This window comes from Mus pahari, chromosome 10, assembly GCF_900095145.1.
Source record: "Mus pahari chromosome 10, PAHARI_EIJ_v1.1, whole genome shotgun sequence".
NCBI classification, from domain to species: Eukaryota; Metazoa; Chordata; class Mammalia; order Rodentia; family Muridae; genus Mus; species Mus pahari.
In genome coordinates, this window is record NC_034599.1 from 97,458,904 (window position 1) to 97,472,995 (window position 14,092).

At 41.2% G+C, this 14,092-nt stretch overlaps 1 protein-coding gene across 4 annotated transcripts in view; it reads right to left on the reverse strand.

Annotated features, from left to right (window-relative positions):
• Dnajc13 (DnaJ heat shock protein family (Hsp40) member C13) overlaps positions 1 to 14,092 on the reverse strand; it is a 109,021-nt gene that overhangs the window by 81,168 nt on the left and 13,761 nt on the right. For all 4 annotated transcript variants that reach the window (XR_003844659.1, XM_021207616.1, XM_021207615.1 and 1 more), the window contains 4 exons: positions 11,324 to 11,404; positions 3,714 to 3,789; positions 2,826 to 2,975; positions 2,396 to 2,437 (listed from right to left, as the gene is read on the reverse strand). Coding sequence is in view for 3 of the 4 variants with exons in the window: in XM_021207616.1 (XP_021063275.1) it covers positions 2,396 to 2,437; positions 2,826 to 2,975; positions 3,714 to 3,789; positions 11,324 to 11,391 (336 nt within the window). In the remaining variant the exon portion in view is untranslated. The remainder of the gene's footprint in view (positions 1 to 2,395; positions 2,438 to 2,825; positions 2,976 to 3,713; positions 3,790 to 11,323; positions 11,405 to 14,092) is intronic.

Here is a 14,092-nt window from a genome sequence, read left to right on the forward strand (position 1 = left end):
GAATAAATATTTGTGCAAGCTGAAGAGACCCAGGACAGCCAGGGCTACATAAATACACCCTGTTTAAATAAAAAAAAAAAAAAAAAAAAAAAAAAAAGAAGTAGGGCACAACCATCATGAACACTCCCCTCACATCTAACAACTCAACAACGACATTCACAGGCCCAGCTCACACCCATGGCCTCAGCACACTGTTCTATAGTTTCATAGAAAGAACTCATAGAAAAAATAAAAGTGTCTGTATCACTCAAGAAGACAGTCAGGGCCCTGGTGATGGTTGACAGAGGGCAGACCAACACCATACCTCTCCAGCAGGAAGGGCAATAAGAGAACACCAAATATAGTGGTGTTGGTCTTTTCTTGTGTGTCTGCATTCATATGCTTGATGGCTTCGTGTGCCTGTGCCTGTGTATATGCATGTGGAGGCAAGAGATCAACATTGGCCACCTTTTTCTCCTTTACCTAATTGTGACGGGGTTTCTCAATGAGCCTGGAGCTTCCTGGCTAACTACCCTGGCTGGCCAGAAACCTCCAAGAAGCCCCTGTCTACCTCCTAGTCTGGGATTATAAGCACACACCTGGCTTGGATTTTCAGGTATTGGTGGGAGAGAAGGGTTCTGAATTCAGGTCCTAGGGCTTGCACAGCAAGTACTTCTATCCACTCAGCCATCTTCCCAGCACAATGGTGCTTTTCAATTAGGCTTGCCAAAACATCCAAACTTACTCTACAGGATAGTCTCCATTTCTCTCAGCGGATAGCATCTGCTGAAGGAAATGTATCATTATCTCTAAGAACTATTGTTGAGGCCAAGTCTAAGGGAGTTTGAAAGACCATAATTTGGAGTATATCAAAGGTGACAGATATCAGGACTCAGGACCAAACTCAATTTATGTAATGGAGCTGCTCAATCCAGCATTTAAAGCGGAGGTCCTGCCATGTTCTGGAGAGGCCGGTGTCATAGCTTCTGGTAATACTATTTCTACCTCAACCAACACAAAAGGGAGCTAACAGATGAAACTGCTGAGTTTTGGACGCTGTTGTCATCAGAGACACAGAAAACTCACCTGAAATAATTACCACAGGCACACCAAGCTGTGATTTACAGAACCCCAACAGAAGCTCCTCAGTGACAATGACCAAGCAGCTTGTCAGCTGACATGGAACTATCTGAAATGGCTCCTGGGCAACCAGCCAAGGGCTAGCATTAAAATGTGCAAAGCTTTGGGAGCGTAAACCCAACAGAAGAATGCCCATAGGGAGACAACAGTTTGATAGGAGAGGGCCTGTCAAATTACGTCTATGCCTATCAACATATCAGAGTCCACTTCCTAAAACTTTAGCAGGAGACAATGGTTTAGACCAGTGACGGTAGAGGGCTTCCTTTTCCCCATCATAAAAGGAGAAACAGCCATGCTGTGGTTCAGGTCTGTGATGCCCATTACCTGGGAGATCATCTGCCTGGGCTACTGAGGAAGTTCAAGGCCGTCTGTGAACAACTTAATTAGACCTTGTCTCAGTTTCAATCACTAAAACCTGAGGACTGCAGCTGGACTCAGTGGTGGGGAAGGCCTTAGGTTTAGTCGCCAATGCCAGGGAAAGGAAGCGTAAATAATGGTAAAGCCCATGCACGGTTAAGAAATGGGATGCGTCATGAGAAAACCCAAAAGTCCTCCCATCCCTGCTCCCTGGAAGTCTCTGGTTTAATGGAGAGGCTAGCTGGGAAAGTCAGGACTCCACTAAGCAACATGGTTTTTCTCAAAGCTGCTAGCATCACGCTGGGCTTTCATATAAGCCAGACCCAAAGCGGGAGCATGCAGAAAGATAGCACCAACCTCCCAAACCTCAACCCTTCCACAAAGCAAACTGCTACAAGGCTTTCAGCACTGCCACTGTGTGCGGAGGAGAAGCAGCTGAATGGCTGCACTGCTTGTAGGTTTATTTATTTGCGTGTGAGAGTACTGTGCCTGCATTCGAGCCTATGTGCCTTGTACCAGTGCAGGTCAGATGTGGGTTATTTGATCCCTTGGAACCTGAAACTGGAGCTTTGGATGGTTGTACACTGCTATGCAGGAGCTAGGAACCAACCCCAGTCCTCTGCAAGAACGACGGGTGTTCTCAACTGCTGAGCTAGCTCTCTGGCCCCTACACCATTTTTAATGCTCCGGGTTTTTAGAGAATAATTTTTTTTCTTATCTGACAAAAGTAAGTCTAAAATCTGTTTCTTGATATTTGGTGGTTCCTGTTAAACCACACTCATATCCTCCTGTTGAGAGGCTTTAAGGCTGTGTTTCCTTTAGTTTACTGTAACAGGAACAACAGATTATGGAACGATTTCTACAATGAAGGCAACATTTACTCCCGTAAGAATGCATACCGATAAATGTCAACTCTTACCCTTCCTGTGATTTTTCCCTCTGCAAAGTCAGTTCTAAATCTCTGAAAGAAAACACAAGTTTGTGAGGACAGACTGGTGAGGAAGGCACCTGAGCCAGCCTTTCCCACCCGGACCAGGCATTATGATACTATCAGTTATGGAATCTATACTTTAACAACATTTAGTAAAGACTGTAAGGCTTAACTGATGAACAAAACAGACTAAACAGACAATGCTTCACCCTGCATATACATTTGAAAAGACTAATATAAACACTGAAATATAAAGGGTTTCCTGGTTGATTTTTTTATGGGAAAGAAAAGGTTTCTGTGTCAAGTTAAAGATCAGTATAAAGCAGGAGTGGGCAGAGCGGCGGAACTCAGTCTGGAGACTTAGGAAGTCACTGAACTTTCAGAAGAGAGAGCAAGTTTGTGGCAAGGGTCTTCTCACCAAAGCTTCTGTAAGCAGCTCTGTTCTGTGCTCTGTAGAAAACTTCAACGTTTCTGACTTTTTCCCACTGCCTTTACGAAATGTGAGGTTGAACTCTGTTCCTTGTCCTTTCCCAACAGGGCTGATGCTACAAATGTCTCCATAAGGCCACTGGCAAAAAGAAGGAAGCCTTTAACTTTTGCTCTGAAGTAATAAGGTACACCCACCGTTGGTTTTCATCTCTTGCATTCCATATTCTCTGCTTAAAGGAACAACAGTTTACAGACACTGCAGTTTGAGGGGTGGGGAGAAGTGCCTATAGCAATTCTACAATTCAAGTTCTCTTAAAGGTTTTTAATTATCAGAAACAATAACAAAAATATCTATACTATGATGGTATTGATAATATAAAGCAACTTAAGTAAGTGAAAAGAATTAGGGACTAATATTTCATGATTGTACTCATTAAGAAAGACAATCTACAAAACATGCCTAGTTTAGAATTAAAAACTGAACTATATTTAAGCATGTTTATTTATTCATGTTCAATTAGTCTTGCCTTTACAAACAAGTTATTCTAGTTCTTTGTAATGTCTGTGAGCAATAATACTTGTGACATAACTAATATGCTTGATTAATAGTAACAACTTTAGAAAGGGACGAATTTTATAGAGGAGATGGCTAGAAACAATAACATGTGAAAGTCATTCCCTTGAGAGTCTAGAAAGCATGTGCCCACGCTCTCACACACACAACTTCTTTACGTCCTGAACACGAGGCATCATATATACACATTCATCTTCAGGCTGACATTTCCCTTCTGAACTGCTGATTTCAGCGGGTAAGATGGGCTGCAATCTTGACTTTTAAAGGTTCACATAAACCCTCAACAACTTCTATTAAAATTACCTGATTTGTTACTTCTAAGGTATTGGGATTATATGTAGTAACTGCATGGGTTCCAACTGAAAAGACTCGTTTATACCTACAAGGAAAGACATGCTTACATTTAGTTTTAAGCAACAAATTTCTAAATCAAAACACATATGATATTAACACAAAATGAATACACTTTCTTGTTTTTCTATACATAGAAATATGTTGGCTGATCAATAGTTCAATGGTTATTATAGTTTATTTTTATATTTTCAAATTTAATGTCCCAAAATGTAATCAAAATTAAAATCCATCCGCGACTTATTTTACTGAGAACTATTAATATTCTTACATAAAAAGTATGACCTTGGGGCTAGAAAGATGGCTCAGTGGTTAAGAGCACTGTCTGCTCTTTCAGAGGACCTGGGTTCAGTTCCTAGCACCCATGTGTCAGCTCAAAACTGTCTGTATAACTCCAATTCCAGGGGATCCGATACCCTCACACAGACATATGTGTAGGTAAAATACTAATATACATGAAATAAAAACAAAGAAAAGTTATATTTATTTTTAAGGAAGGAATGAAGGAAAGAAGAAGAAGGAAGGAAAGACAACCGACCTCTGGACAAACATGGTGATATTAGCACAAATTAAGTCGGTAAGGCACCAGCCAGGATGCTACAAGAATTCTAAATACGACATTTCTCTTTTAACAAAACACTGCAAATGGCTAATTCTTTCACAGTATCCTTTCATCATAACCACGATAGGAAGGAAGGGAAGTATGGCTGGCAACTGCTCAGCACAGCTCATAAGGGAACGTTAGTTCCAACTTAAGCAATTACCTGTTGAGTGTCTGTGCTGCAACTTTAAACACGGAGGAAGCACCTTTCACTTCTCACTCTACTGCCTTTACTGAAGGAACATACCCAGACAAGAAAAATGACCTCAATTATCAGTAACACTAATGAAGAGGAGCTCGGACTGATAAAAGCAGAAATTTAACTAGGAAAAAACATTTAAAAATAAAGACAGCTCTTTAGATATAAAACAAAAACGAGCAACACATTAGTTACAATAAGAAAATGTAAGAAAAAAAAAAAAACTAGGAACAAAAAAACTCACTCCCACAGACACAGAATAAAGAAAAAAATCCCCTACATGCCAATGCAGATAAATTTCAAACTTAAGACCAATCATTGCAAAGAAGAAGGTCAGAAAGCTGTAGGACTGACACCGTCCAAACCCCAGACTCAGCAGTCTCGAATGGAGAACCAGCAGCGCCCATGCTCTAAGTGGAGAAGGGCAACAGAGGCGGCTTCACTCTGATACTGAAACCGCAACAAGGAAAACCAAGACACTGGCCTGATATTAAAGCAAAAAATGAATAACAACCAAGCAGCTTCAGAGAAACAAAGTTCAATTAAGAAGAAAAAAAAAACCCAAAACCCAAACTTCTCATGACTAATAACTACTGAAAATACTTCAGTAATACCTGAATGATAAAAATGGGCACTAAGCTGGGCAGTGTTGGTGCACGCCTTTAATCCCAGCACTTGGGAGGCAGAGGCAGGAGGATTTATGAGTTCGAGGCCAGCCTGGTCTACAGAGAGAGTTCCAGGACAGCCAGGGCTACACAGAGAAACCCTGTCTCGAAAAACCAAAAAACCAACCAACCAAACAAAAACAAAAAACCAAAAAAATAAAATAAAAGGGGGGGCACTATAAATCAAATAGTTTCCAGACCTCTAAGTTTTCCTGCTTTTAACTTCTTTTTTTTTTTTTTTTTTGGTTTTTCGAGACAGGGTTTCTCTGTGTAGCCCTGGCTGTCCTGGAACTCACTCACTCTGTAGACTTGGCTGGCCTCGAACTCAGAGATCCACCTGCCTCTGCCCCCCAAGTGCTGGATTAAAGGCGTGCGCCACCACGCTTGGCTTTAACTTCTTTATACTTTAAAAAAGTGTACAAGGGTTGGAGAAATGGCTCAGCGGTTAAGAGCACCTGCTACTCTTCAGAGGTCCTGAGTTCAATTCCCAGCAACCACATAGTGGCTCACAACCATCTGCAACGGGAAATGCCCTCTTCTGGTATGCATGAAGACAGAGTACTCATGTACATAAAATAAATAAATCTTTTTTTAAAAAAGAGACGTTCAATACATTAACCAAAAGCTACTACTAGCTTCAAAAGGAACCCATCATGCTTCCATCAGAGACATGGTAACCAAGTGCACTGAAAGAGCCTACAATATTTAGGGGTTTGTGCCAGTGCTCTTGGCTACCCTCCAGCCTGACAGTAAAGCCCTATTGCTGAAGACACTATGAACTTGAGACAACAGAACATGGAAATATCAAGCTGGTGCTGACCTGGAAGCTTCCAGAGTGTCTAGAGGTGCTGCACACACTCCAGGAGAAGAACAGCAAGCATCAATCTTACCCAATTTTATCAATCTTATGACTGTGTAAGCAGTCTGATCAGCATACCGTAATATAATAACAATGTCAAAGTTATTTCCATATGGGCAAAAAGAAAATGATAGGATGTGAATTTTTTATCATGGATAAAATTCATACTGTATTTTCCCCCAAAATGTTTAAGTCTAAAGTAGAACAAGAAACTAAAGAATGAAAACTACTTTCTTCAAACATAACGCATTTCTCCCTAAGGTGAAGTCAGGTGACTGGTGAAGGAGGCAAGGACTTATCTCCACAGCTAGTCATAAAACATCGAAGAATTAGTCAATTAGTGGGAACTAAAAGAAACACGTGGCTTCCATAACTGATATTTGACCTGAAATATAAAATGAAATCATATGTTCAACAGAAATAATTTAAAAGTTATTTTCTAGAATCACCTTTGAGTGTGAAAATCAGACTTTCTGCAATCCAGAAGGCAACACACACACACACACACACACACACACACACACACACACACACACGAAAACAAACAAGACTGCAGAATTGATTTCATTTGTGAGTGAAAAGAACAGCAATTACAGGTCTAAAAGTGTCCCAAGAGTCAGCTGCCATGTGCTGTATCTGAGGACCTGTTAAGAATGTTTACTTCTGTGTGTTCTTCTCATCTTCCTAACTTACCAAGCCCTTTTCAACCTCTGCATTAATCTTAACTGACGCTAGTGCTTTCGACTACATTTTATGTGTCATGTAATAGTTCAATATATGTGTGTATTATGTAAAGCTCAAGCCAGAGTCTACACATTGATCTCCCGAACATCTGTCATAGCTTTCCACTGAGAATCCTCCTGGTTGTTTAAATACATTTACTGTTATTCTGAGCTGTGCCCCTGTGCACTACAACTCCTGAGGCAGGGAGAGCAAGCCACGCCTCATGTGTGCTACACAAGTGCTCTACACTGATGTCTTCTTCCTCCGTGTCCACTGACAGGCCGTTTCTCATTCTTGCCCCTTGTAAACCTGTGGTAAGTACCAGTATGTTTTCAACTTCCACAAGACAAACGCTTTAAGAATCTACCTGTCTGAGCTCCACATAGTACCCACCTTTCTTCTATGCCTGGCTTACTGTGATCTTAGTTCTATTCATGTCTCAAATGACAATTTCATTCTTTTTACACCTGATATTCCACTGTGTGTAATACCACCACACTTTGTACATCTGTCAGCCCATGGGTACTTACAATGTACCATTCCTGGGCTTGTGTGAATAGTTGTAAAATAAGCATGAGAGTGAAGCTGTTTATTTATTTTCTTTACATGTCTCTTTTGTTTACATACCCAATAGTAGGTTATCTGTGCCCTATAATAGTTTTGCTTTGGCATTTTTAAAGGCCTCTCTTAAGTATACTACTTTACATTCCAACCAACAGTCTAAGGGCCGCTTCCTATCTGTCCTCCCCAGTACCAGCCTTTAGTTTTCCTGGTGATGCCGTTCTTAAGAAGGTAAAATGACACCTTGTAGTTTCACTTACTGATGAGGACCCTGAGCATGTTTTCACATATGCATGGTCATCTGCATGTGTTTAAAATGACTACATAGTGCTTTTGTCCCTACCTTTTTGTCTGGTTCCTGGAGTTCCTTCCATATTCTCATTATTAGCCCCTGGTCAACTGAATAATTTGCAAATGACATTCTCTCATTCTGGAGCTCGTCCCCACGTGCTCTTGTTTTGTAGCAGGTTTTCAGTTTGATGGCATGTGTTTATTTTGCTTTCTTTTCCTGTGTTTGAGAGTCTTGTTACTCTATTCTGCCCATGCCCCCCAAATCTTGGCCATTTCAATACCTCAAAATATTTGTGTTTTCTTCTCGACATTTTCTTTTAGGCCCTGTATTGAGTTTTTAAATTCACTTGGGATTGGTTTTTCAAACTGGTGAGAGGTGAAGGTGTAGTATCATCTGTGTCTTTGTGTACATCCAACTTTCCCAGCAATATGCACTGTAAAGACCATCCCTCTTCAACTCAACACCACCATGGATACTGGGCCTACACTAGCCTCTACCCTGCTCCAAAGTTCTGCTTTTATGCCAGGGCCATGCTACTTAAATCTCTACAGCTTTTGTACAATGTGAAGTCAGCTACATAAGACCTCTTGCTTTCTTTCCCCTCCTGGAAGCCTTAGCAACCTGGGGTTTTGTGGTCATTTTATTTGGATTTGAGAATTTCTTATTATGTTGTGAAGAGCAAAGAAAAAGGCATCTCTTCTCTTGTCCAGCTTATTCCTGAACATAAGTCTAACAAGTTACCAGCTTCACTTTCCTTTCCCCCTCCCCCACCCCATCCTGCTCTGGGGTCAGTCATCATGACTGTCTCTAATGTGAGCATCTGTCACTGAATTTCACAGACCAAATGCCAATTTCCTACCGTATTGTGCTTAAAATCCTGTTTGGATACTAAAGTCCTACTTGAATTTATAGCATCTGCTCTGCCAACAAACTCTGGGGTGATCTGTGAGCAGTCTGTCCTCGTAGCTTCCATCTAGAAACACCAACATGTGACTCTGAAGTTTCCCACCGTGAATCTGCACTTCCACTTTAGCTGAACATCTGTACCTTCCTTCCGGCCTCAAGTGGCTTGCTTAAGCCAAAGAGGAAATCTTTTTTCATGGAAGAAAGTGCTTTTACTCCCTGTAGTCTCCCTTTCTTGTTCCCAGAAGAAATGTAATTAAATTATGTATGGACTTCCCAAGTGGGAGAAACAAGTACAGAAGAAAGCTGCTCTGCCAGCCCGTGGTCTAGACTCACAATCAACAGCCCTCTACTCATAAAAGCAGGAAGCATCTGCAGTGAGGCCCGGTGGAAACTGCACAAAGGTACAGAAATGGGTCACGTGACAACTCGGAGGCACAACCTGGAAGGCTATCTCTAAGTAAGGCCCATGAAGAGAAAGCAGAGGAGCGTATTCATTTGATTGCCACAATCAGTACATTTCCCAGATGATAGAGCTGGAATAGCAATGTGTATGGGTGGAGAATCTTTTAAAACAAGCCCCACTTCTTAAAAGAAAAAAAAAAAAAAAAAAAAAAAAAGGAAAGAAAACAAACAAAGAAAAGAAAAAAAATCACATGGAGAATATATTGTATAAATACATTTTTAGGGAGAAGGTTCAACTAGGAATTAAAAATACAATTTTGATTCACGTTTTTATTTTTTTATGTTAAGACTGTTGAAGAATATTTTAAACTCAGATTCAAATTGGTCAGAAAATAAGTAAGTACATCGGATTTCAGTGCTGCACGACACACACAGCAAACTGAAACCACTATCTGAGGAAAGGGGATTGAAAAGAAAACCCCGTTAAAGGAACCGAGTAAGCGAAAGGTCTTCTGTGTGTGAAACATTAGCTCTGCCGAGGAGTGGCACCCTCCAATGGACAGACACTCAACGCCAGTAAAGCCCCAGCCACTTGCAGTGAGATTAACAACTCTCTGAAAAAGTGATACAGCAGTAGGAGAAATGCAGAATAGTCAACATAATTCTAAGGTTGCAGCCTCATACCTCCCAGTCTCTAAGGGTACAAAACTACATTAAATCAAACCAACACATTAGGGACTTTATCACTGATGGGTATACAGATCAATGGAATCAAATTGAGAAGTAACATTTGGCCAAATGACTTTTGGCAAGGGTGTCAAACATTCAATGGGAAAAGAATGGTCTTTTCTTTTCAACAAGTGATTCAAGTATAAGTAAATCTTCATTGCACACCAAATAAAATTAATTCAAATTTAAACTTACAAAAGTCACAAAAGGAAATCCATTGTAACCTTAGATTAAGCAACAGCTTCTTACAAATGACAAAAAGAACAAGAGACACAAAAGGAGACAAGCTGGAGTTCATCAAAATTAAAACCTGTGTACTTTATAGAACGGCATCAGGAGAGTTGGAAGGCATCCCTAAGCACTGGAACGATACATGCCAAACACTTATCTAGGATAGGATTTGTGTTTGAAGTAAAGAATTTCTACAGCTGAGCAATCAGAGAGACAACTAAATTAAAAATGGGTGAATGAGATTCACACTACCTTGTAAACACAAATTTTCTCTAACTTTGCTCAATGAAACTATGAGGGATACACACAGTATTCTACAAGGGTAGAAACTATACTCCCTAACATGTAAATTCATAAAGCAAGAAATTAACAGAAAACAAGTCCAAGCAATAGATCTTTCAAAATTAGTGAGTTTGCTAAGGTAAGTCAGAAGCACTAGTGTTCAAACACTGGCCTACCCAAGAAGCCACCACACCATCAACCAAACTACGAAAAGCGAAGAGTAAGAACAAAAGCTATGCACACATGTTGTGTTTTACCCATGATCCACCTTAGAGAACCGTGGTCTGCGGTAACCTGTCTGTCAAAGGGAGACACTCAGACTCACTAGTCAATGTTTCTCAAACAGTCAAGGAGCTCCAGTCAGTGAATAGCAATGTACTTAAGGCCCAATTTCAAAGCTTTCATTCACTCTACATCACCTCATTAAATCTTCACAATAATCTATGGGAAGGAATTACCATCATCCAATGGGGAGGGAACACACAGGACATCTTGGTCCAACTAAAACAAATATAAACATGAAATGATACTGTCTCCATCCACGAAAAAAGTTCTAATAAAAATTTTTATTCAAATAAATAATTAAATAAACACAGTCTTATTGCAGAGGCAAATGGTTGCTTCATAGGCCAGCCTCTGGCAATGCAGCTGGCAACACTGGAGCACAAGCTGATGACAGCAACACTGTAGCAACCCAAGCTGCACTTTCTCTTGTTACTTTTTTTTTTTTTTTTTTTTAAAGGAAAAACCTAGAAAGATCAAAAGAAAAGGAGACTCTGGGCAGTGGTGGCGCTGGCCTTTAATCCTAGCACTTGAGAGGTAGAAGCAGGTGGATTTCTGAGTTCCGGGCCAGCCTGGTCTAGAGTGAGTTCTAGGATAGCCAGGGCTACATGGAGAAACCCTGTCTCGAAAAACGAGGAGGAGGAGAAGGAGGAGAAGGAGGGACAGCAATGCATTTCCAATGTGACACGTGCATTTAAAATGTGTACACAGCTTTCCAGCAGAGAAAGCCCAAGAACACTGCTGGGCTGGGCCTCACCACCAAAGAACTGACAGTGGACTGAAATGATTCTTTATGGAAGTTCAGAAAAGTAAAAGCAAAGAATACTTACTTTCCCCTCCATGAGTGCTTGGTTGTGTAGAAACATGCCAGATCCTTATTTTCCCTAATTATGTTCATTTTGTGCTGAAACCTGGAAGACAGAGGTACGGATTCCCTTAGTACCGTGTTGCATGGTCTTAATTTTTCCCAACTCCCGCATAGCAAGGGACAGCATTCCTCAGTTCCCTAGCTCTGCACTGCTGTAAGGTTTAAGGCTCAATGCTGTGTTCAGCACTGTAACCTGATTGTCTTCCCAACCACTTCTCTTTCCCTGGACTCACTAGACTTTGCTGCTCAAGGACAAAAGTTGTCCTTGATCAACATCCTGAGTACGGGGAATCTAGTAAAGGTTTCCAGATGAAGAAACTTAATCTTTACATCCAATCCTGTCAAACTGTCAGACAGTGCCTTGATAGATGATGAGCACCTAAAATTAATTATCAAGAGTCAAATCAATTACAGATGGTTTCTGTTGCACAGCTAAGGGCTGGCCACACTGCTGTCCTTGGCACTTTAGGGAGCAGCTTTTTCTAAGTAAGAATTTACAAATCAGAACTCATTAAACTAGGAAAGTAATGCATGTCCACCATCATAAATCTAAAAGGCTCATAAGGCTATCTTTCATCCTAAAATCCAAGGCATGCACTGTGGTCTCCCTCCTTATATTTTGAAAAATAATCTCAAAACAACCAACCAACCAAGCTGGGCACGGTGATGCAGACCTTTGATCTCAGCATTAAGGAAGTAGACAGGTAGATCTCTGTGAGTTCCAAGTTAGCCAGAGGTATTCAGTGAGACCATGTCTCAAAACAAACCCACCACAAGACCGTCATGCACCTCCACAGAAGGAAGTGCTTTTCCCCAGAGAATTAAATATTCATTGAGAAAATATTTAAGGCTGCATACATCCCATTTCCTAGCCATGTGAGGACAGCACTACTTTTGTAAACTGTTTATTACCAGACTTATCACAGCAATAAAGAGATTGAAGCTGAGAGTTTAGAGACGTTTACAACAGTCTGATTAGTGGAACAGGGCTGCTGAATCTGTGGTGACTCAGTGCATGGAAGGAGAAGGCAGCTGTGCTATATTTTTTTATTGTAACCTAACAACACACAAACCCAGAAACCACTTATTTCACAGGGAGGAACATTTGAATCCAGGTAGTTTTGAAAGATGGTATTTAGGTGACTCCTAACGAAAGGCTGGTGATGTTTTAAAGATAAAGCATAACTTATTTATACAAAACCTAAGTTTTGTGGAGCCTGGTTTCTCAGCTGTGATGTAGACCCTTCTCTCTGACCCTACTAAAAATTACTACACGATACTTACCAAAATGTAAAGCATTCAAACAGGAGTTATAGTTGCTTAGGCCTGCTTTACATCTCTACGTATGGCAATTTCTTTTTTGAAACTAGTTCATGAACCATAAATTCACCCTCCTAAGTATAGGACTCCTTTAGTCTAGTCACAAACCTTCCACAGTTCTCACCAACTCAAAACCCCTCTCATCAGCCAACAAGAAAGCAGGCAGTGCCCAGCACTCAGGACACAGGACATCTGAGTTTGAGACCTGCCTTATCTACAGAGTTCCAAGTGACACAGTGAGACCTTGTCTCAAAAACAAACAGACAAACAAAGACCAAAACAGACCCCCACTACCAGTCCCACCCTAGATCTCCTCACCCCCAGCACCCCGGTGTGACGGACAGACTTTCTGCTAGTTGTTTTTCCCTATGTAAGGGGCCATGCCAGTAATGCTCTACTGTGTGGATGTCTCCTGTTCACTCATCCACTGAGGGACTTTTGTGTAGTTTCTACCCTCTGGTTATTATACACAGTGCTGCTATGACACGTGTGTGAGCTGTTGTGGGAATGTTTTCTCTTCTGTCAGAATATACTGCAGGGACAAGGGGAGTCTTTACTCTTCCTCTTTGCTTTACACCACCTGACTTAACCCTCCATACGGACATGCCAGTCTGGAGCTTACAGCTTCATCTCCTTCACAGTGAGAGCGCCCCTAACCACACTGTTTTAGATGGTTCCTGCCCTCCTCCCCAGACCTTTAGTCCCCGCTTCCCCCCAGTACTCTTCACAGTCTAAAGCCCAGTGTGTTATTTCTCTAATAATCCTGTTAGTTCACTAAGAGAAACCAACACAAAGCAGTCACACTGTACAAGCATCGGCGTGCGTGCGCCAAGCCCATGGGCGGTCCTGATGGGCAGGCCTGATGCTCTAACGGGCAGTCCAAGCAAGGTTTTGTCATCGCTTCTGGAAAAGCACCATTAATCCATGTTGTTAATTATCAAAAGAAGAAATTTATCTTACAGCCAACATGCATTTTCTTACTGGTATGTATCAAGCAAATGCATTCTGGACACTGCTGAACCTCTTTGCTTGTTCTGGTATGACATTGCATTGGCATGACCCTTTATTTAAGCTGGTGTGAACTTTGAGTGGGAGAGACACTTTGTTTATTTCTGTCCTTTGCATTTGATATAACTCAAAGAACCAACCAAGATTTATTGAACCTACCAACATCCCTTCCTTCTGTATCATTTGCAATAATTATTGCTAAAGAGAAACTGAGGTATTATTTCTAAAGACTCAAAACAAGCAAACAAGAAAACAAACACCACCCTAGTGTCTCTCTCTCTCTCTCTCTCTCTCTCTCTCTCTCTCTCTCTTTGCTGAGTGCTCGCATGAGCCAAATGACAAGGAAGGGACTTCTGCTCTGGAACCCATGTCGCACCAGTCACCTTTGCCAAGACCCCCCCCC